We start from the raw sequence: 24,986 nt of genomic DNA, 5'->3' as shown, positions 1-24,986 counted from the left end.
TTTTTAGTTGATTAAAGTTGCATGCCCCTAGCATTCTCCCTTGCTTGTTTTCTGAGGTAGGAATAAAGGGGTGGAATTTCAGCTAGCTCACTAGGAGCTGCATAAGGGAATGTGTTGGCAAGTGACTATCATGTCATGACAAAGAGGAGAAAGTAGAGAACACCTTCACCAGTGTAGTGCAGAAGTTCTCCAACTTTTTTTCTCCATCTCCACCAATGACAGATGATATTCACACACAAAACATACATCCCAAGGGATACCAGGCCTGACAGCTGGAACTCTAACCTTTCCCGTTCCACTCAAGAAACTACACTGGAATACCAGTCAGTGATCAAGAGTGAGGTTACCATAGGGATACATTTGAATCTGCTGTAATTTTAAGAGTAAATCATACAAACATTGATATATCTTAATTAGTGACAAATTATTTGCACCATACCTTGCAGCTGACTCAGACATGCAGCACACTTACTAAGAACTCTTGGTATAGTGATTTCTCTGTGTTTTAAGTCTGTCCTGTGCAATATTTTTCCAATAAGGGAAAGCAGAAGTGCTTAACAAAATGCAAAGCCGAGCCCATTATAAAAACTGATTTCTTTTTAAGAACTGGGTGACAAGTGAGAGGACTGTAAAACCAAAACTTCACTCCTGTTTGCCTGACCACATGCCCCACTCCTGGAATTAAATTCTTCACTTTAGAATCATAGAATATTTTTTATGTGGAAAAGAAACTTGAAATGCAAAATATTCAGTTTTCCTAAACCAGCCACCCTTGTGCCCATAGGCCACAGAGTGCATACATTCTTTTCCCTGTGTAATATAATACAGATGTGCTTACAATACTTTAAACGTGGTTCTTCCAGCATTCAAGGATTAAATGCGTCACATTTTTTACACATTATTTCCCTTTGAAACAAGCAGTTTTTTTTTTTTTTGCAAGCAGTGTTTTTTAAAAAGTTAGCAGTGATTATACAAAAAAGAGAGAGGCTGAATTATATATAAAAGTATAAAGTTAACTTATAAAGTAAAATATAAAGTGGATATAACTAAATTTTTCTTAAGAGAAAGCAAGACTTGAATTTTCAAATAGGAACTTTTCAAGTGGTATCCTACAAACACTTGTAGCAACTTATCTTCTGTGCATTTTAACTGAATCATAAGGCTTCTACTAAGAGACATTTCCCAAATCAGAGAATGTCTTCTTTCATTTTTTTCGTAAATAATTTTCAGTGTATACCTAATGTTTTAGGTATTTTATTTCTTTTTAAAATAAATCTTCGTTAAGCTTCTCTAGATTTCCAAAGCTGAAATAATTAAAAAAAAAAAAGAATACTTCAAAAGCCACATGGTAATCAGAACCTAATATTAATGCTGATATAATACAAAATATGATCCCAGCAGAGGAACATTCAGAGATTCTTAAAAATTACCATGTAATAAGTTATACATTATTTCAATCTTAAAACTATAATTAATTACACTTGTTTTATTAAAAAAATTGGTCCCTATTTTATGTGCCATGCAGGCTCTGTACAAAGCATTTAGAATGTAAAGATTCATGTAAGAATTTATAATGAGTTACTTTAAAATATTTCACTCAAATGCAATGAAAATCTGGTATGCTGTGTGGTTTTAATGGGAAGCACTGAATTTTATTTAGTGTTTATCCGAAGATGTTGTAAACTTCTAATCACTGCAATATTGCTATTGAGTGTCAATAAGCTTCAAGGCCTCAGCTTTCCAGTCTGTCACTTAAAACAGGTCAGACTTCACTAGATAATTTTTAAATGAAATTCTGAATTTCTCTGATTTTTCTAGTAGGAGTGGTTACTCTTAGTCTACCATTAATATTTGCCAGTAATTAAGAAGTAAATTATGTAAACTGTTTTATAAAGAAAGGCTATTAAACACAGATGGGGTAACACTGTGTGGACATGGGGTTTAGTTAAAGGAAGGAGTAACTTTTAGTGGTTGCTTGGATTTGGAGTCTAACACCGAGTTAAAGTCCTGGCTCCATCACTTACTGGTCTGCGATTCTGGACAAGTTACTTAACTTCTCTAGTCCCTAGTTTCCATGCTTGAAAGTAGAGATAACAACAGTATCACTTCAGAGAGTTATTATGAGGGCTAAATGATAAAACACAGAAACTGTTAGCTCATTTACTTAAGCCATGAACACAGTTTTACAGTTGTATTTACCTAAAATAACAACGCATTCTTACAGAAACTTTAGTTCAGGACAAAGTCACTGAACTTCTTCAGTAACAAAGAACGGCACTTCTTATGTAAGCACTGAAACACTTATTTGTCTTTTTATGCACTCTGCATTTTAAACGTAGCCTTACAACTTTCCGTATAAGTTTTTAAAATTATTTTATATTATTTTATATTACATTTACTTCCAAGAGGCTACAACTACTTTGAATCCTCCTTTTTCCATTATCTTGAGGCAAGGTGTAGAGTCCAGCTTGGCATTGCCCAAAACATTCAGGTGTTAGCTCCTTTGCAAGTCATTAAGTCACTGAATCCTCAGGGGCAGCTTTGTCTTTTTTTGAAATTTTCAGGAACTCTGGTGTTCCCATTAGTAAAAGGGCTCTGCTACCACAAGACAAACTACTTGGGTTTGAAAGAATTAAGATACCAACATTTGTCTTTTATTTTACCCTTAGGGACCCTCTCAGACATTTCCTCTTGTTATTTCACTTGCTTACTCTCACAGGCTCACTAGCTGACCCTGCTCCAGGCAGCTTCACAGGGGCGTTGTAAGGGCAGCATAGCTCAGTAGGCTAAACAGGTGTTACAGTGTTTGACATTATACAAATAAAAGTTGTCTTGATACTCAAGGGTATGCTTTTAATCTTGGCTCTGTTACTAACTTTCAAAGAAAGTGGCCAAGTTCTTGAACTTCTTTCTCTGCACTTCATTAGCAAATTAGGATTTATTTTTTAATTTCCCATAACTCAAAAGGAGACAGAGAATAAAAAAAAAAGGAGTCACAAACCATTCTATTTCCCACCTAATCACTGGCACCCCTTAGATCCTCTCCCCATCTACCCCCTAATAAAATACTTAAACTAAATTTGAATATTCTCCAAATTTAACAATCTAATAGCAATCCCTAGGCCACAGAATTTTTTCCACTACAAAATAAGGTCATCTGATGAGGTGATCATCAAGATCCCTCCAGCTCTAAAATTCTACAAGTTTTGATATTTGTCTGTCAAAGGCAGCACTTACCCACTATTCCTAATAGTCGTTTGTATTTATTTCTTAACTTAGGTTTCTAGGTTAAAAGTGCAACTAACTGATTCCAAACGTACACAGTTGAATCTCTTGCTGTTTAAAAAACTTAACCTTAATATAAATCAGTTTACTGTTATCCGATAGCTAAACGTTTATAAAGTATGGCTCATCTTGGTATTAACTGAATTCAGTAAGGTTCCTGAATGTATTATAAACTACATGTTTTAGCCTCATACTTATCAAATTCCTTTAAAATAAGTAATTTAAAAGTACTAAACTTATTTTAATAGAGCAGAAAGAGAACAGATTAAGTGAACAAACTAGCTTTTAAAATCCAAATGAAAAGGAAGAAAGAAACCAGACTGTTAATGAAGACCCAGAATAGGAGAAAAAAGACACATGCATTCGGGCTTCCTTGGTGGCGCAGTGGCTGAGAGTCCGCCTGCCGATGCAGAGGACACAGGTTCGTGCCCCGGTCTGGGAAGATCCCACGTGCTGCAGAGCGGCTGGGCCCGTGAGCCATGGCTGCTGAGCCTGCGTGTCCGCAGCCTGCGCTCCGCAATGGGAGAGGCCATAACAGTGAGAGGCCCACGTAAAATAAAAAAAAAGATACATACATTCAAACTAAAACATATAAAACCAAACTAAGTACAGGGGTCAGAGAGTTTTTTAACTCTTCTGTTTACAAGTAAAAGGTATTATTTAAAATTTCTCCAAATACTCCTGCGTGACAATTTTTGCAACTCAGACTGTCCACGTCACATTAGAAGTAGATTGTGTCAAAGTTAAATTTTTTCTTACCTAATTTCTCTAGTTTTCATATTAAAAAACTAACAGTAACTGAATTAGTGGTTTGCTGCACTTTGTTTTGGGACTTTTATGTAATTTATGTAAATGTGTAAACGAGGGCTCCGCATGCTTGACGTGGGGCACCAGTCATGAGTGGGGTAGCGCAGACACATGCCTCCATTCAGAAAGCTCTACGGGTCAGAAATGCGCTGGTAGATGATCCCGTCTATTGACGACACAAAAGGTATGGGATGCGGTGAAATAAAGTGACCAATTACACATTTTAAAACATGCTTTAAAGAGGGCCTTATAAGGCTTTTGTTCTAGGTGCTATTTGTTCAGGCTTTCCTAATTCTCACTAGTAGGCTCAATTACTTTTAAATCCAGAAGGCTTGGGTTCCAATCTTATCACAGGTCCTTAGAAGCTGTGACTCCTCAAGGGTATTCAGTTTTCCTCATCAGTATAATGATGGAAAGCTTATCTACTCACCAGCTAGCTTGTAAAGATTAAATCTAACAGGTGAAAATGTTTCTAAAGTGTAACTTGCCAAACTGATATTAGTAATAAGACTTTATACTTCAAAGGTAATTTAGCACCTTTAGCAGGGAAATAACATACTTATCAGGGATTATCTTCATGATCTATATGATGGGCTAGTTAGTAGAAAAAGCATGAACTTTAAAGCCAAAAAGACCTGAGTCCAAATCCAGGCTTTGTAACTGTAGCTTGGTTTCTTTGGGCTAAGTCAATTTCTCAGAGCCTAAGATTCCTATCTTGTAGAGATACAGTATGTACTTCATTAGAATTAATGCATGTGAAAATGTGAACAGTGCCTAGCTTCATTAATCAATCAATTCCTCAAATATTTATTTAGTGTCTACCATGTACAGATAGTCTGCTAGGTTATAGAAGTTCAAAGAAATAAACCCCACATTTTATTGGGAGTGCCAGTCAACAAACAAACTATCACATTTCATTGGGACAAGTGTCAGGATAGAAATCTAAAGCTAAGTAGATACTGAATAAACCTTCTTTCTTGTCCCTTATTCACCTCCAAATGTTCTTTCAAATATTATAGTGCCTATAATATCTAGGCACTTCATTTGCTAACTCTAGCTCTCTCCCTCCTTAATTGGTTCTTAAAATCCCTCCTCCTCCATGGATTTTCTCCTAATTAACACAGGAAATTTTAATTAGCCTTACTCTTGTTAACAAAACATATGCTTCCTCTGGTGCTAGACTAAATGCAAGAGTCTGATCAGTACAGACGCTTACATTTTCAATCTTTATTAGGAAGTATCACTTTGGAAAATATGATCACGTTCCTCAGAAAAGCTTTTGCTTAAATGTTAGTTAAATAGTTCATGAATTAACTACACCATAGAATTATATTATTTTAGAGTTAGAAAGAACTTAATCTACTTTTTTTTGACTTCCAGGTGAGGGCACTGAAGCCCTGAGAAGTATCTTACTCAGGGTTGCTCAAGGAGATGCAGAGTTAGGACTGTAAAGCCAATCTTTTGAGTTCTTCACTCAACTCTTTGCTTGTTTGCTTATTCCTCACTCAACACATATTTACTGAGGGAGGTCTACCATGTACCAGATGCTGTTCTAGGAACTGGGAATACAATGGTGAACTATTAGGTATTCACTAGAGATGAAATGATGAAGGCTTTCTAGGAAGAAAGTACCTATACAAGGTAGAGGATATGGGAATACACATAGAATTCATACAGTTTTGGTACGTATAAATTTCAGTGAGAGGTCTGGTTGAAAAGGTGAAGCACTTTGGCTAAAATGAAGTATCTGAATCACCTAGAAATTTCAATTAATTATGTCATTACTCTCTCCAAAGAGTATATAAAGTTAGATATAAATTATTATGTAACATAACTAGAATGAATAAATTTAGTGGATTAACATTAAGTTGAGGGTTAACATTTATTTTCCAAGTTTTTAGAGAAAACTCTCATTTTATATTTTACATAACTCCCTTAATCAATAATCAAAATAGTACATATTTGAAATGAGATCATTACTATGGAAATTGTAGTCTTCATAATCTGTTAAGAATTTGACCATCATATCACTTTGGATCTACTTTTCAGTACAGCCTCTCAAATTAAATTTCTCAAGTTCACAGCAGCTGAAACTTCACTCACCCAGCTCTGCCAACTAGTAGAGCTTCAGCTTCCCTAGAGCTACCTAAGAGTAAACTTCCCTAGAGCTAAGTTTACAAGTCTTATCATAAAACTGCCTCGAGCAGAATGCCACACATGAAACCCATTCCATCACTGGATGTGTCATCTCTGAGATGATAAAAGTATTTAGCACCCTACTCTACATACTTTCTTTATGTGTGTGGACATTCTTCAGGTTGATTCTAACATTTTCTAGTCCTTAAATGATCCCTTGCTTCCTTTGTTCTTGAGTCTATGTCCAAAATGTGGTCAAAGGTTAAGACCATTTTGAGCATGTACTCATCCTGATCTTGATTCTCATTTTGGAAATAATCAATAATCCCAAAGAGGGATAACAAAGAACTGGGGTTGGGTTCCACATAATCTAAGAACATGCACTGTGGTCATTTATGGTGCTGAGAGGCATGTGCTATATTGCAAAGGCTTTGGAGACAGGTGGGCCTAGGTTTGGATCTAGGTTTCACCAGTTAGTGGTTACAAAGCTGCAGTCAGGGCTCTCCGTGCAACTAAACATGTTTATAATGTATAATGTATGTACAGTGTAACATAATTATAATGTATATAAAATGCTTAACAAAGTACCTAAAAAACAGTAGGAGACACTCAATAAGAGGGTGTCATTAATACTTATTATGTTCCATAAAGACATCCATCAGCCTCTAGATTTAACCCCAATTTTAAATCACCCTTGCAGCAAACATTTTTGTGTGTGTGTATTTGGCAAAACTTATTCAGGTTCTTCGCACTTTCCTGCTTATACCTAACCTAAAATAATTTCAGAAAACAATGACACTTTTGTACATTTTAAAAGACATCTGAAATTTCATTTAAAGTCTTTACTCACAAGTTAAAATAGATATAAAGAACATAATTTATGGTGTAGTGTAAATATTGATGGTTTAGAATGAAAATGTTACATCACGCTTTTTTTTTTTTTTTTTTTTCGTGGTACGCGGGCCTCTCACTGTTGTGGCCTCTCCCGTTGCGGACAGGCTCCGGACGTGCAGGTTCAGCGGCCATGGCTCACGGGCCCAGCCGCTCCGCAGCATGTGGGATCTTCACGGACCGGGGCACGAACCCGTGTCCCCTGCATCGGCAGGCGGACCCTCAACCACCGCGCCACCAGGGAAGCCCTACATCACTTTTATAAAAATTCACTAGAATCTAAGTAAAACGGGAATGGTACCAGTATCATCAATTTAAAAACTGTATGAACAAGCTCTTCCTTAATAGTTAGAAATCTTATATAGTTTCCTTTTCTCCTTGATTGTATTTCCATTCTAATTCTCCACAGAATTTTATCCTAAATACTGATACATTTATGCTTGAAAACCTTTTACTTATAGCCCAATCACACTTCTCTGTAACAAAAATGTGTATGTAAGCTAAAAATTTAATTTTATTACCTATGACCTTAAGGCTTTAAATGTTAAAATTTCTTCTGGATTGAATAATTATTATTAGTACAAAACTGATCAAAACACAAATATATTATAAACATTTATAGTAAAACTTTACTGGGAATGCATTTCTTAATGTGACAGGTGAGTGCTGATGATGGCATCTTCTACTACATGCAAGGCTGTTTACAACTGACTCAGATTAAGTGATTTCCCCCATTTATCACTGCAGAACTCATTACTAGAATTAAATTCCAGAAGGAAAGCAAAAGAAAGTTTAAGAAATCTCATCTAGAGAGCACACTGCTGTTATTCACTAACCCTTCCTTCATCACAGTTATTTTCAAGGGATCTAACTAAAAGGCAGAAATGGTCTCTGGCTATTTACATAAGACAAGGCATCTGAAAGTAGTTAATGCTGTTCTTAGAAATTCTGGAATTCCTTTAATGTTCTCTAACATATATTTAATTCTGTACCATTATTATCAAAATAATCTTAACTTCCAAGGTCTTCAGTTCTAATGGCAGGATATTTTTAAAAAAATCCTAACTTTTAACATATATATTATAAATTTCCTATTTAGAGTATCTTTAAATATACTTTTCAATCATTCTCTGTAAGCCTGAAATAAGACTTAATTTTCTACTTCCAGTTTAATTAGGCAAAGGGTACAGACTAGTATCTTTAAGGATGTAGAAATCTGACTTCAAAAATTCATCCTAATATTAAATGACATATTTCTTTACACAACTTCAACAACTCAACTGAATAAACATCTACCAAATATTTATTATACAGAAAACATGTTAGACACTTGTATGGGATTCAAAAATGTCCTCAAGGATTTTATCATCCTCGGCAGTGTTTCTCAAAGTGTGGTCCCAGAGATAACTTATATCAGGGTCCCTCAGGAGGCAGAGACTTTAACAAATGCAGGTTTCTGGGTACTAGGTAAGATTGACTAAACCAAAAATTCTGAGTGTGGGCTGAAAATCGACATTTTCATCTGTCCTAGATAATTATGGTCGACACTGAAATCTGAGAAGCAATGTTCTGAGAAAAGAAATACAGGTTAAATGATCAGTAGAAGAGATGCTTATGGTAAGGTAGCAAAATCGGCCAGCAGGGGTATGGGCTAGGTGAAAAGCAAGGAGGGACCTGGCAGGACTACGAGGTGAGGCAAGCAAGAGACTAGACTCTTAGAATCAACAAAGGCTGAGAGGTGGTATCTTGCAGGCAGAGGTGAGACTCTAAGAAGTCAGAATCTGAGCAAGTAACGTGAACTGGGAGGTCACTCTGCTTTAAGGTAGAAGGGGGTCTTTTCTTGCTGGTGGGTGGGTGTTAGCAAAAGTCACAAAGACATCAGGTGGGTCTTACTTGAGGCCTTTAGAGAAACCAATTTCTCTAAAAGGGCGTAGGAAAAAGTGTCGTACCTCTTAACTTCAGAGTGAATGATTTTTAAATACTTCATGTTACAGATCCAAAGAAAATAAAGTAACCTTGGTTTTTTATTTAAAAAAAATCCTCTCAGCACGGAAATAAAATCATCCAAGAGAAATAGCTCATTCTTTTGCTGGTTGCCTTTTTTAAAAAAAGAAAAAAGTGTTCCAAAATTATTAACTACAACCAGCACAGTAGGAAACAACTAATAGAATCTGCAAGTACAATAGGGTAGTCCCCACAAAAAGAGTAATAATCTTCTGTGACGTTCATGAAATCAAAGCTTAGATAATGCTTTAATTTGGCTTGGGTTTAAAGTCTCAACTCTTGGCTCTATATGCCAATTTTTGGAAGTAGAGTAAAGGCAACTGGTCTGTGCATCAATCAAAAACTGACATGCAAAGATGCCCGTGTTTTCCACTGGTCACCTGCTATGCCGTATGTATTAAACACATATCTATTGTAACATTACCACATACCTATCTCCCCTCCTTGATTGTGAGCATCTTGAGGGCTAGTCTTTTAGATGTCTGTGTGTTCCTGGTGCTTAGTGCTGTGCTGGCACATGGAAGGTGCTCAATGAATACTATCTGAATAAATGAAAAATAAAGACTTGATCAATCTTTTTTTTTTTTGGGGATTTTTGAATTTTATTTTATTTATTTTTTTATACAGCAGGTTCAAGACTTGATCAATCTTAACCCATTGATACTTTAGGTCAAGGTTACATATCAAAAAGCCTGTTCTCTGAACAGGTGCTACTTTTTCTGAAGAAACTTTAATTAATTAATTAATTTGTTTTTAATGGACTGTGAAGACTTTTATTTATTTATTTATTTTTAACTTTTAATTTTATATTGGAATATAGCCGATTACCAATGTTGTGATAGTTTCAGGTGCAGAGCAAAGCGACTCAGCCATACATATGCATGTATCCATGAAGAAACTTTAAATTATACTTGGTAGTTGTTTTAATAATCTCTCTCTCTCTCTCTCTCTCTCATTTTACATACTGAGAACTGAAGCCTGCAGGAATTGGCAAACTATGGTCAGCAGGCCAAATCCTGCCCATTGTCTGTTTTTGTAAATAAAGTCTTACAGTCATGCCCATTCATTTATGTATTGACTATAGCTGTTTATGTGCTACAATGGTGGATTGACAACTGCAAATGAATGGCCCACAAGGCCAAAAATATTTACTGTCTGGCCATTTGCAAAAAAGCTGTCCGAACCCTGCTTTAGAGTATTAAAGTGGTATCAACGCCTAGCACATAGCAGGCACACATATATTTAAGTGCATTAGTACACTACTTATTAAAAAAAATTAAAACTGAATTCCTATTATGGGAAAGTCACTGACTAAGCACTGCAGGAAATATAAAGATGAAGATGCCTAAGGCAGCCACTGTCTTCAAAAGGGAGTTTATCATCATATGGGATGTTTTATTGGGATAAAATATAAGACAGGATTGCAGGAACCTATGAGAAGTTTTTGAGGCTCAAAGGATAAGGATTACATCCAGTTGGGGGGAAGGGATAGGCTCCACTGTAGACACTGATAAACAATAATCTTCTCAAAAGAATGGAGAGAACATACAGAAGGCTCATATGGAGGCTGACCACGTAAGGCAGGGTGGTGAGGGAGAAGTGAAAGATGGCTCTCAGGTCATATGCCTTGCTTACAAGAAGAATGACAGTGACAATAACAAGGAATGACTGTCAATATTTATTGACTGTTTACAAGATGTCAGGAACATCAGCAGTCCATTTAATCCTCATTTAAAACAACACACACAGAAACACACACTAGGAACAAATGGATGTGGTGTGATGAGATCTAAACATGTTGAGTTTAAGATTTAATGAGATGTGTAAGTGAAGAGTACATGCAAACTAAGATTTGAAGTCTGGGAGAAAGGTTGAAAATATCTCTAGATTTGGGAGTCATTTGTACAGCGATAACAGTTGATGACATCTTAAATAAAGTAGCCCCTGAAGCTTCATATTCTTCCAATACTAATTTATGTCAAAAGAAATGTAAACTAACATGATTGGGTATCTGCCCCCTTGTGGTTAGTGGTGAGTGACCTGTTGGGAGCATAGCTAATATTGAACTTATAGAGTACTTCCCAGAAGTATAAGAAATCATTTGGCTGAAAGAAGCCATTATTTTTCAAAAAGTAATGCATAAGTCAACTGCCAGCCACACAGAACTTTTTTTTTTAAACAGATTTCCTCCTTTTATTGATACTAAGAAAAGTAATTTCTAGGATTAAAACAACAAAAACTCTTACATTCATTGAGTCAACTCAGCAAGATGTTGTCCTAAATGTTGCAGCTTGTAATACATGAATAATACATATCTACTGAGAGTGATTTGCTATGTGCCTGGCACCATACTAAGTAGCTGACATGCATTACCTGAAAGCAATCTTCACAACAGTGCAATACCTTTGTCTTGATCCCCACTTTCAGATGGGAAAACAGAAACTTAGTAACTTTCCAAGGTCTGCATCAAATTTATAACATTATTTCAAATTTATAGAAGATCTACTTTGATGTAGGTTTTTGGATAAGAGCAAAAAGATTATTTTGGAACATCTCATAATTTGTGTTAGGTTTGAGAAGTAGTGATTTAATAAATTTATTATTTGTAATGGTAAAACTTTTGGTCTACAAAGTCTAACCTGGAACCTCTTAAAGTAAAATAAGGTCTACTTCTCCACAGATTATGTATTCTGAAAGGATTTACTATTTCTTGTTGGAATGCAATATAATCTTACTCTGAAGGGAGGCTAGTAATAAGGGATTAGTATAGAAAGGCCATTCCTTTTGAAAATAACGTTCGAGAAAATGATGCCACTTCTACTTGAAACTCAATGTGCCCTAAGCCTCTCCAGGCCTTACCTCCATCTCTCAGAAGACAGATCCATGCCAGGTACCCCAGTCACCTTTACTTCATGTCTGTTTTCTCCGCTACAACAGAACTGTACCCTACTCAGTCTTGTACAAACCCCAATTTTTATTTATATGCCTAGGAGAGTAAATGTGCTTAATTAATGGCTTTTGAGTAAACTTGGAAAGAATCATCCCACAATAGCTTAAACCACATCTTTATCAAAATCAGGATCTTATATAAACATCAAAGCAGCAAAGTAAACATAAAAAATGTATCTGAATTTCTTCATGAAAAATAAATGATTCCATTAATAAGTAAAATATAGGTCTAAAATTCAATAGATTTGAAAAATTACAATTAAATGGACAGTATCAAAGCTGGGAGTATTCTAACTTTTCAGTAATAACTTAAGTTAGCATCAATACAATGGCTGCCTCTGATCAGGGTGCCAGGTGTTACCAACATAGGCTTTTCTGCCTCAAAACACTCATTTACTTTCTGAGAACAGAAAGCTGGTGAGAAATGATGTGGCAAGAGGGTACCTTACATGAATTCTCCTCCACTGGGAATGTAAGCTCCACAGAGACAGGAACGGTTTTGCTTGCTGCTATCAGCCTAATGTCTTGAACACCTGGACCACAATGGGTACTAAGTGTTTGCTGAATGAATGAATGGATTTGCTTAAGAAGACACGTTTACTTTTTTTTTTTTTTTTTTTTGCAGTACGCAGGCCTCTCACTATTGTGGCCTCTCCCGTTGAGGAGCACAGGCTCCGGACGCGCAGGCTCAGCGGCCATGGCTCACAGGCCCAGCCACTCCACAGCATGTGGGATCTCCCCGGACCAGGGCACGAACCCGTGTCCCCTGCATCGGCAGGCGGACTCTCAACCACTGCGCCACCAGGGAAGCCCGACATATTTACTTTTATAAGAAGATACAAGTTCAAACCCTGTGTATTCTGGAAAGAAAACTCCAAAATAGATCAGCAACAAATTCTTTAGAGTTAGACATACATTCTATGGTCACCTAAACCTAAAAATAAAAGTTGTATATGGCAAAGCTAAAGCCTGGGAAACATTTAAGATTGCTCTAGCTGATCAGGTATATCATGGGACAATTGTCATAAACCCTTCAAGAATGGAAAACACAACCACTGGAAATTGGCAATACCAAGTATTGGGTAAAAAGACTCTACTCTGAAGTTACTGGAATGCTATAAATCATATGATACATTTAAAATCAGAAAGCCACAAGGAAAATACATGGTTCTACCTTCTAAGTACTTTTCAGGAAATAATAAAATCCTCCTTATCTTAAATTAGAAGCCCACATTTTATAACCTATAATAATCTTACTTAGATGTTCTCTGAATGTACTTTCCTTTAATGATATAACTGTGATTAAGCATACAATCAAATGTGAATGCTCATCTTAGCCTATCTATAAATGTACTATCTGGTGGACACTGGTTTAAAAATCTTTAATTAAAAAAATCTATTTCTAAATGTATCTCCATAGTATCTAATTTCATTATTCATGATTAGAAAATCCTAATAAAACTGGGAAGTTTTGTAGCAATTAGGATAACTATACCTTAAGGCTGACTGAACAGTCAGAAATATAAGGATGTACCTTACTCCAACTTAGGTCCACCTTCATGATAAAAGCTACCTCAATTGGAGTTTCTAACATTATTATTGCCTTAAAGTGACAACATCACTAGTCAAAGTTAAATAGGGTGGCAATTTTTAAATACAAAATTCTTAGATCTTGGTTGTAAACTTCTGCTTCCTCTTCTTTGATGGTATTTTCATATATCATTGAGTTCAAGTAAACAACTCAAATGGGGAAATATGGAGGACATGTTTTCTACACAGATAAGGTAAAGTCAGAGTACTTTTCATGTTACTAAGTTTGGCTCAGGTTTAGTAACAAAACAGCCTATTCTAGGTATTCCTTAAAGTCAATACCACTTATCTTTTACTTTATTAATCTATCATTCCCTCCCCTTTGGGGATTAAGAAGGTTAACTCAAGGCCCAACCAAAGTCCTTTTTGGGTTCCTAAAGAAGGAAAGTCATAAAATAAGAGAAAGTAAAGGACCTTAAAGGGACATGAAGTCCAGAGAAGTTGAGTGTCTAGAATTAGGTCACCTGATCTTCACTGCAGTACGCTCCTTTAACCTGTTTTTTGGTGAAGGTTTATCCTCTTTGGTTCTTTGTTAGAATAAAACCTACCAGTCTTATTAGTATCCTCCTGTGTTCTGGTCTTTCTATGTTCTGATTTCCTTCTATGCAACTGCCCAAAACAGTTTTACCAACTGCTCCCCTCTGGGTCATGTCATGCTGCATGCATTTCTGCCACTCTCCTAGAAAACCCTGTCTCCTAGGACAAGCTGAGATTGCCATTACCTTTCCCTCTTCGTAGATTTACAGTACATATTTCCAAGTCAAAAATGAATGCTATCTGGGCCTATGCAGTCTGTCCTATATTATAAACTTTAAAATATTCTGTATCCTACATTTACCTTTTATCACATACAACGTTGGTTTCCTTGAATTTTAGAAGAAGATGTTTTTTAAGAATCCATTTATCTTCTGTAGTAGTAATAGTAATAGTAGAAATAATAAAAGCATGCACTTACCACGTGCTAAATAATCATCTTAATCTCTCATGATAATCTGATTATCATCATCTCCAGTTTAGAGATGAGGAAACGAAGGCAAGTTAGGCTATGTAATTTACTCAAGTTAACATAACTGGAAGCAGGCAGAGCTGGGATTCAAACCCAGCTCTGCTTTCACAGCCTGGATGCTTACATCTCTAAGCTCTACTAGCAGATGAGACCAATCCTATCTAGTCTGAACTGGATCTAGTAGTTTTGTTAATGAAACGATGGAAGATGGGGAAAACATCACAGATATTAAAGATCAGGGTTTTGCAATTCAATGTAATGACATAACTGTAGACACTGCAGGGACTCTCAGAGATCTTTTAGTGTAGTCTACTTCATCATTCCATTAATGAAGGATCAGGGAGCCCAGTGATATTAAAACTCTCAAATCACATAGTTTGTTAGAACCTGGCTTTCTTCACATTTCTACGTAGAGTTCTTTCCACTGTGATATATACAATGGTCAGTTCATCACAGGAATTTTTTTTTTTTTTTTTTCGGTATGCGGGCCTCTCACTGTTGTGGCCTCTCCCCGTTGCGGAGCACAGGCTCCAGACGCGCAGGCTCAGTGGCCATGGCTCACAGGCCTAGCCGCTCCGTGGCATGTGGGATCCTCCCGGACCGGGGCACAAACCCGTGTCCCCTGCATCGGCAGGCAGACTCTCAACCACTGCGCCACCAGGGAAGCCCTTGAAGGTCATTTTTAAAAGCCTAGGCTTTGTTGATTGCCAGATAATTAGTATAATAACTAGCCACTTAAGCTAAGCAAGCTTCTTAATTATATTACAGAATTAGAAAACATTTAAAGAAATGGAGAGGGAAGCAATTTTACCTTACTAAATTTTGCTGCATATTTTCTACCTTCATTAAAATTCGGACCCCAGTCTGAGAGTGAATGTAGGCTTTCAACCTGAAATAAAAATGTCATATTAAAGGAAGCAAAACTGATTTTTAGTGTTTTTTTTTTTTTTTTTGTGGTATGCGGGCCTCCCTCTGCTGTGGCCTCTCCCGTTGCGGAGGACAGGCTCCGGACGCGCAGGCTCAGCGGCCATGGCTCACGGGCCCAGCCGCTCCGCGGCATGTGGGATCCTCCCAGACCGGGGCGCGAACTCGGTTCCCCTGCTTCGGCAGGCGGACGCGCAACCGCTGCGCCACCAGGGAAGCCCCTAGTGTATTTTAAAACTGTGCCTATGGAAACTAAGCATCTATGAGTAGTTAATAATAATACTTAAAATTTATCTATCCAAGCACAGAAAAGGTGTTAAAGATATTTTCCAACCAAGGATCTGTTTTAAAAATTACCTTTCTTCTCTCTGTACAGATTAATCTTGCTAATTTATTTATTTTTAAAAAATGTATCCAATTTGGTGGCAGGTATTTTGTCTTATTGTTAAATATATGACCAGCGATAACAATTAGATTATCGGTAATAAGAGGAAAAGAAACTCAACTCTGGTAGCGGTCCCAAAGACACCACTTGATATGTGACATGGATTTGTTTGAGTCTGGGCACCACTTTCTATGAAAAGTAGAAGATGAGATTTAACTAGAACTGAATCAGACACTTCAGAATCCACCCAGTTTCAAATTTTAACAAAACCAAGTATTCATAACCTAAGCAGGTATCACCCGGTGAAAAGAAATTCCTGCTCAGAAACACGAATAATTCACATATTAATAGTTTCCTTTTTTGAGTGCTGCTTACTATGTGCTAGACTCTGTACTAGAACTGTATATATGTAATTTTTTACAAGCTTTGTAACAACTCTATCTAGTAAACATCATCATTCTCATTTTACTGATGGAAAAAATTAAGGTCCGGAAGTAAGTTGGTTCCTGATCACATAGCTAATAAGGGACAGAATTAGCTATTCTAACCCAGATATTCATAACTGAATCTTTCCACTATGCTATGTTAACCATTTTTGTCCATGGTGTGTTTCTGGACAGGAGGCAGAGTGTGTATTTCTCAGTTTTATGAAGACTTGGCTGAAATAGGATTTCCTGTCTTTAACTACTTGGAAACTCAATTTTCAGAGTTTTTAGTTCAACTGTGAAAGGCAGTTTAGTTTAAGGGGTAAGAGTACAGACTCTGACTCCAGACCGCCTGGATTTGAATCCTAGCTTCCCTACTTATTAGCTATATGAAGTCACTTAACCACTTTAAGGCTCAGTTTCCCCATCTGCAAAATAGATATAACGGCAATAATCTACCTTGAAGGGTTATTGTGAGGATTAAATGAATTAATACATTTATTATTATAAGCTTCAAAGAGCAGTATCTGGAATGCAGCAAACAGTGTTAAGTACTGCTGTTATTACTATAACCAAAATCCTCACCCAGAGCATCATCTCTGACTGACAAAGCCTTGAGTACACACCAAGGAAGTGGGACAGAAAGTAAACAGTATGGAAACATTATACTCTAATAAAAACATGGCTTTATTTAATAAATATGCATATAGTAAATACCTTAACATTTTTAATAATTTCAGAAAGTTACAAGATTTTTGAAACATACCTTTGACGAATTACAGGATCAGACTTTTCAGGATCAATGTAAGCTCTTAGGATTTCATTAATAGTTTTATCATCTGGTACTCTTCCCAACAAAAACAAAAACAAAACTTATTACTTATAATTTTCTATTAAAGGTGTTAATTTAGAATTACTAAATATTGTGGCTTTAAAAAAATAACTGAACATGGACCTTTTATATTTTAGTCTTGGCAAAATATAATATCCTTTTAAGCAAAAATTACTTAGGAGAAAAGCTCAAACACACTTCTTGGACACATTTAACAAGTCTTAAAAATAATATTTTGAGAAGCTCCCTATAAATCAATTATAAAAATACAAAGCCTCATTTAACACACTCCTGTGTTCAAAGATGAAAAGAAAGATATCATGGTGAAATAGATTTGAAAGTTGCAGAAATCAAAAATCTGAAAAAAAGGTTTCAGATGATGCTAGTTTCAGTGCATGTTCAAGTTTATTTATTCTAAATCATAAGACCAGGTTAAAAAATTGATACTACTCTCCCTGGAAACAAAGCATTTTAGGTTTACCAAATTTCCTGTATGTATGTATGCATATTGTTTTATACTATAAAGCTGTAGAAACAAAATTAAGACACTGTTTTGAACTAGCAATTTTCCTTAATCATTTATACATATTCATATACACTACTGTGCTACATACCCCACCTGTAAAATATGAGTCCTTTCCCTGTCTTTAGTCTGGTATGCAACCTTAAATAAGAAAGTTCCTCCCTAAAATCCTATGACAATTACAAAGAGAGGACATTTATGCATAATGTGAATAGATGCTAAAGATATTATTTAAAAAGCAACTTAAAATTTTCCTAACCCAAGGAATCAAATAGTATATCACCATTCAAATTTTTAAATGACATTTGAAATGTTCATAATATGAAAAAAGTAGGATAAAAAACTGTTATGCAAATTACTTCCCATTATGAGTATACATATATACATGTCTATAATCATGTATTTTCTGAGGACACACTATGATGTTAATAGCTGCAATTTTATCATAGCAGAATTTTGGCTTATTTTTCATTTCCTATATAACCACCTAGCTTAAGATTCTTCCTCTTGATTCAGCCCTCTTGATTCTCCCTGCATCGCTCTCCTTAACATCTGTCCCCATGCTGAACTAAACACCATCATGATTTCTGTGCTAATCATTTCCCTTAGAGTTCTACCACCACTAAAAGTATTCCTAAAAAGTATACTTTCATTTTTTTCATATTTACATATGAAAATCATACTCTGCATTCTTCCTTAACTTGTCTTTCTCACTCAACATTATGTTTGAGATTCATCCACATTGATATGTGTAGATGTAGTTCATTCATTTTCAGTGGTGTGCAGCATTGCATTGTATGAATATACCACACTTAGTTATCCAGCCTACTATTGACATCACGTTTAAGTTAACAGTTTATTTCAAATATGGAGACAAAATGAAAACAAGTGAGTTCTTAACAGACAGTCGTGATACTATACCTTTTTTCTACATACACAGCTTGACTCTGAGGAAACTGGAGCTTCACATGCCAACAAAACCGTCGATTTCTAAGACAGAAAATAATCATGTGGGGATCAAGGCAGACAATAAAAGTCTGAACAAAAAAACTGATTTCTTGAATTTTTGTTTTCAGATAATAATTCTAAAAGTATTCTTAGAATTTAAAGTATTTTTTCTACTAAAAAATATTTTCTCTTTTCTAGGATTTTAGAGGCTATGTGTTTTAAACAATATACTTGCAAGAGGTTTTAAGAGGAAAAAAAATTAGGCAGAGCAGTTCGAAATTCCAAGGACTTCGCATTCTTGAATTAGAAGGCAATTTCTCATAGTTCGGGGGCTTCTGAGATCACTGTGCTACTGCTTGAAGTTTACAAATAAATTTCCTTGTGACTAAAAATAATGAGCTGATGTCTCTGCCTGACTAGTCTGGAAATTAGGTGAATGAAGTATTGTCTGGTTGAGACCAGCTGGCTGCAGATACACTTCTGAGCCATGAGTACTTGCATTCAGTAGCAAAACAGGAGACAAGTTGGTTGCTAAGCAGAATGCACTCTGAGTTAGTCCCTTTGCTTTCAGTCTAAACTTTGGTTTGATAACAGGATCAACAGTAATAATTCACTAAATGTGTGATTTTAGAAAAACAGCCATATGCTCTATTTAACATATCTAAATTTGGTGACACTAGACACCATTCCTTTTTTTTTTTCTCTGTGGTACGCGGGGCTCTCACTGTTGTGTCCTCTCCCGCTGCGGAGCACAGGCTCTGGACGCGCAGGCCCAGCGGCCACGGCGCACGGGCCCAGCCGCTCCGCAGCATGTGGGATCCTCCCGGACCGGGGCACGAACCCGTGTCCCCTGCATCGGCAGGCGGACCCTCAACCACTGCGCCACCAGGGAAGCCCAGACACCATTCCTTTTAAAAAAAATTTAATGCTCAAAATAGTCAATCCATTACAGAAATTTAAATGTCTTCACTACATGATCGTTTTACACGTTTTCCTTATTTAGAAGAAATTGCTAACAACCCATTGGCAAGTTAATTGCCAGCTGTAGGTCCAAGCAATAGCTAGCATCTCCTATAAAACTATCCTTTAGCATCACGAGCCCAAAATCTAAAATAATTTTCTTTTAATACAATCTAGTAGAGTATCTCCCACCATACATTTATATGATTCAAGCAAATTTTTGTCTGAGGACAACTAGCAAAAAATCAAGTAAAAATCCTTCTATTAGGGTAAGTAATCACAGATTTGGTTAATAACAAGACAGTTTTGAGCACTAGTTAGAGAAAAATATGCTTGATTATGCTTATGTTGATAGTGCCACTTATCACACAAGAAACAAGCATGTTAAGTTTAATATTTTTTTGGATAGAACAAAGTTGTAAAGCACCCCTTACTAATTTAAAGGTCAGATGTCTAAAATCTCAGAGGAAAAAACTTTAAAAAAAAAATCTGAATGCAAACCACAAAGTTACTGGTTTTAAACAAAGAAGTCTTCTAAAATGAAACACCTTGCAATATTTGTTATCTGTGAAACAGGCATCACATAGTATCACTATCAAGAGGCTGAGAGATACCACATTTTTCTCTTACTATGAAACAAACTGAGTTTTTAATCTTAATGCATAATATGGTTTCTTTCTAAATATATTTGTTAAGTTACATGGGGAAGAAAAAAGTTTACCAACTTGTCATCTTGTGGAACTGTAAATCATACTCAATTACCCCAACCATTGCTTGAGTAATTTCAAGAACGATTCACCTTTCTTAACATTCAGTAGACCCTAAATACCTTCAGAAAGTACTTAACATTCCAAAAACAAAGAGAGAAAAGCCCTTGAAAATAATTTTATTTGCTGTAGTTAGTTGTGATTATAAAGAAATCATTCATTACTTTTATTATATATACATTGCTAAATTATGACTATTATAAAAATCTTTCTATATTTGGCCTCAGTTCAAATATGAACAAATCTGAAAAGTACATTTAGTTTTAAAAACATGTGATGTTGCAATATTTCAAAAACAAAAAGAGAATAAAAGCATTAAATGTACCCACAGTCAGATTTAACCAACTTGTATATTGCCATATTTATATGCTTGAGATACTTTTATTCTAAGAAATATAAGATTATTAATATGGTTGATGAGTCTTTTTACTGTTTCTTGATCCAATTCTCTTTTCATCATCAGAGGTAACTACTATCCTGAGGTTGGGTGTTTATTTTTGCCATCCATGATTTTATATTTTTAATATATATATATATATATGCACACATATCTATAAACAATACAGTATTTTATGTGATATCAAGATTTATTTCAGCATTATACTCTAAATATCTTATGCCTTGCTTTACATTTACATTATGCTTTGGAGATTTATGAAGATATATGTAAATTAGTTCATTAATTTTAACTGCTACATTGTATTCCATTGCATGAAGAATGCTAAAACCTATTTATCTACTCTCTACTGATAGACATTTATGATTGCTTCCAATTTTTTACCATTTGTTCTTGTTCTTCCATATTAAATCACAGTAAAGAAAAAAATAAAAGAATATCCTCAGGGATGGGACCATCATTTACCTTTACTGGTGCACAGAACTAAAAGTTAACTTCATTGAAAAACTGCCTGTACTTTTTTACTCTATGGTAGTATAAGAGGCATTTGAGAACAGTAATGCAGAGTATAAGATTTAAGTGAGAGTGGACAAAGAGGTTGAAGGGTGGTGTATAAACAATTCCTGAAATGAGTGAGTTAATTATCTCTAAAGTAGTTCTTTAGTTTTCCTGAAACTGATGTGGTCCTGACACAGGCAACCAAATCTCTTCCTGAGTCTGAAAGAATTGAGTTTGTTTCTCATTTTTCATAAGTATCTATAGTGATATATGTCCCACTTAAAAAAATACACATACATCAAAATCCCAACAACATTACTTATGAGGGGAACTCTGAGTCCCCCTCTTTTTTGCTTATAAGTTTTCTGAAAGGACAGACTTTGTAAAGGAAAAAAATTAAAGTTAATAATGTTTCGCTGAGTATCTTTAGGCATATACATAATTGTTTCTGTATTTTGGATTATCTTCTAAAGATAGATTCCAAGAAATAGAATCATTAGGATAAAGCTGGGTTTTTCAACCTCAGCAGTGCTGACATTTTGGACCAGATAATTCTATTATGGGTTGAGGGGTAGAGGTACATTGTTTTGTGCATTGCAATATGCTTAGCAGCGTCCCAGGCCTCTAACCATGAGATGCCACTAGCAACACCCACTCCCTTAGTTGTGACAACCAAAAATGCTCCCAAATATTGCAAATGTCCTCCGGGAGGCAAAATCACTATTTTTGAGAACCACTGGGACAGAGGTTTAAACATTTATTATTGTTCTTAATACATCAGGACTACTATTCCCTAAATTCAATAAAATGCTTTCAACTATAATAATGTCATTGTGTCCTTGTCATATTTATCAACATTCTCAAGAATGGAAATACGGTACCCAGAATATTCTCGGTCACTTAGGCACCCCAAGGCACTATGTTTAGAGTTTGATAATAGACTGGTGAAGTAATGGTGGCAATCATTAAACCTAATGCTCCTTTCTGGACAACCTGATAAAGTAACAGAAAAACTGACCTCTTCTCTCTGAGTGCCACAAAACTGAAGTAACTATTCATGCACAGCAAAGCCTTTTCTCCTCCTCCCCCAAATATCAACACACACACACACACACACACACACACACACACACACACACATTCTCTCTCTCTCTCTCACACACACACACCCCATGCATTCTCAACGGGGGCAGCATCACCCAAAAAAGGCTGAAAACTGGTTCTTAGGAGGATAAAAAAAATCTTAGATAGTATAATGGTTTGTGGCCCTTTAGAGGGCCCATGTACATAAACAGATATATAGAGTATAACTGTGGTATCAAAATATTGGGGGGGGGCCCAATTTGAGGGAAAATGTTTAAAAAGCCTCCTTGGGAGGCAATAATGAAAAAAAAGTTGAGAAATACTTATATTTACAAGTATTAAATGATGAAAATAAATATTTTTATACTTGATTTTAGTGAGTTAATATAGGACACTTATTTAACAACTCTTGCTTACTAGAAACTGTTAAGGATCATTTTCTCCCACAGTTTCAAGAAAGTAATATGTGGATGAAGACACAAATTTGAGGGGGAAGTACTATACCTATACACTCAATTATTCTTCTGACTTCATGACTTTGTATTTACAAGTATGAAGGATATGCCCCAAGCTTTTTTTTTTTTTTTTTTTGTGGTACGCGGGCCTCTCACTGTTGTGGCCTCTCCCATTGCGGAGTACAGGCTCTGGACGCGCAGGCTCAGCGGCCATGGCTCACGGACCTAGCCACTCCGCGGCATGTGGGATCTTCCCGGACCGGGGCACGAACCCGTGTCCCCTGCATCGGCAGGCGGACTTCAAGCTTTTAACTATGGTTATTTCTTAACATTATGAAAGGACTTAATTCTTACTTTATGTGTCTGTATTAAACTGTTGATATAATGACTGACTAGTTTTTATAATCAGAAAAATCAAAGATGTTTTCATGGGGAAGTGCAGCATGGCAGTCACAGAAAGGACAGGAATAATTTTAACATTCTTTTTAAACTTAAAAACATTTTATTATTGGAAGTGTTATTTTAAGGTATTTCCTTTTTATCTCAGAAATTATTATCCAACCAGAACTGTCAAATGATTACTTATCTAATTATCTGACAGCTTCAAAGCTATCTTCCTCAAGAAATACGCTATGACTAAGAGTTACATATGGAGGGCTGAATTCTAAGAACTAAGATTTCTAATACAAAGTTTAAATGAGCATGAATATTTTTGTTCCTAAAAAAAAAAAAAATCACCAATTCTCATTCCATTCCATCACTGATTAACAAACATTTACTCAAAAAACACTTCTAAGGGCTCGCTAGGCATTAGGGATGCAAAGAGACTGAGGGGATGAGCCCAAAGCAGACCTCTTTTTAGGGCAGTGAGTCAACCACCAACCCACTGCGAGAAGTGTACAGAGGTTCACATAAAAGAACCCTGTTCTTTGCTGACACTGTACACGGAAAGGATATCCAATATACTGTAATGGCCAGAGGTAGGAGAGGGCAGAGATTAAGTGGACTTTGTTTGAAACCTACTCTTAACAAAATTTATTACTTCATGTGATCTTGAGCAAGAGACACATCTCTGTGCCTCAGGGTTCTCACAGTAAAATGGGGAGAACAGTATTTATATCACAGGATTAAATGAGTACATACACGTCAAGAGCTCAGAACACAGTAATCAGAAATGCTAGTTGCTATTTTTACCATTGTTATAATTTTACATTCAGTTTAATGTCCTGTGACTTATGAAGCTTAGAACAGAAATACTGACAGGGCCTTTAACTTAGAATATTGCGCCATGAATTTATAACCAAACTCTACTTACATGGAATTCAGTGGACATGTGGGCTAATGCCAGATTATAAAGGGCTCTGAATGTTCTGCCAAACAATATGGATTTCATTCTGTGGTTAGTGCACTCTACCAACAAAGGTTTTTAAAGAAGAGGGAAATGAGGGGCTTAGAAGGAGATCTCTCATCCTACTATTTAACTCTAATAACGGTTTCTAGAGTATATTTAGGACATTAACTTTTTAGCCCTTGTTTGTAGTTATTAAGGAAAGTATTTCCTACTACTTTTGAGAAGTTCACTGACATAGTGCAGTTTAAATATGCCTGAAATTTTTACTTATGATTTTTAAATACAGGTGACTCCATGAGGTAAGCTAAAGCTAGATTTTCCACAAGTCTGATCTTCAGAGTATTATACCACTTATTAAGTTAGAAAAGCCTACAGGTTATGAAGACTACCAGTAGATCCTTTTACCAGAGAGCACTAGCAAGTAGCAATAACAATAGTTATCCCCTGGTATCCTGGGGGAATTGGTTCAGTCCATCCCCACACTCCGCTGCACAGATACTAAAACTGAAGATGCTCAAGTCCTTTATATAAAATGGTGTAGTATTTGCATATAACCTACACACATCCTTACATATACTTTATTTATTTATTTATTTATTTATTTATTTATTTTTGTGGTATGCGGGCCTCCTTCTAACGTGGCCTCTCCCGTTGCGAAGCACAGGCTCCGGACGCGCAGGCTCATTGGCCATGGCTCACGGGCCCAGCCGCTCCGCGGTATGTGGGATCCTCCCAGACCGGGGTGCGAACCCGGTTCCCCTGCATCGGCA

At 36.1% G+C, this 24,986-nt stretch overlaps 1 protein-coding gene across 2 annotated transcripts in view; it reads right to left on the bottom strand.

The window, feature by feature from the left end:
• The window catches only part of ZNHIT6 (zinc finger HIT-type containing 6), a 57,037-nt gene that overhangs the window by 5,645 nt on the left and 26,406 nt on the right, over positions 1-24,986 (bottom strand). Inside the window, exons 6-9 of one of the 2 annotated variants that reach the window (XM_028489195.2) lie at positions 18,679-18,747; positions 17,169-17,249; positions 15,480-15,557; positions 4,083-12,109 (exon numbers count right to left, since the gene is read on the bottom strand). In XM_028489195.2, the coding sequence (XP_028344996.1) occupies positions 12,070-12,109; positions 15,480-15,557; positions 17,169-17,249; positions 18,679-18,747 (268 nt within the window). In that variant the 3' untranslated portion in view covers positions 4,083-12,069. Of the gene's footprint in view, positions 1-4,082; positions 12,110-15,479; positions 15,558-17,168; positions 17,250-18,678; positions 18,748-24,986 lie in introns of those variants that run through there. The other variant, XM_024119549.2, reaches the window with a different exon arrangement.

Source organism: Physeter macrocephalus, chromosome 4, assembly GCF_002837175.3.
Source record: "Physeter macrocephalus isolate SW-GA chromosome 4, ASM283717v5, whole genome shotgun sequence".
In the NCBI taxonomy this organism is placed as follows: Eukaryota; Metazoa; Chordata; class Mammalia; order Artiodactyla; family Physeteridae; genus Physeter; species Physeter macrocephalus.
This window is presented reverse-complemented; position numbering and strand designations above follow the sequence as displayed.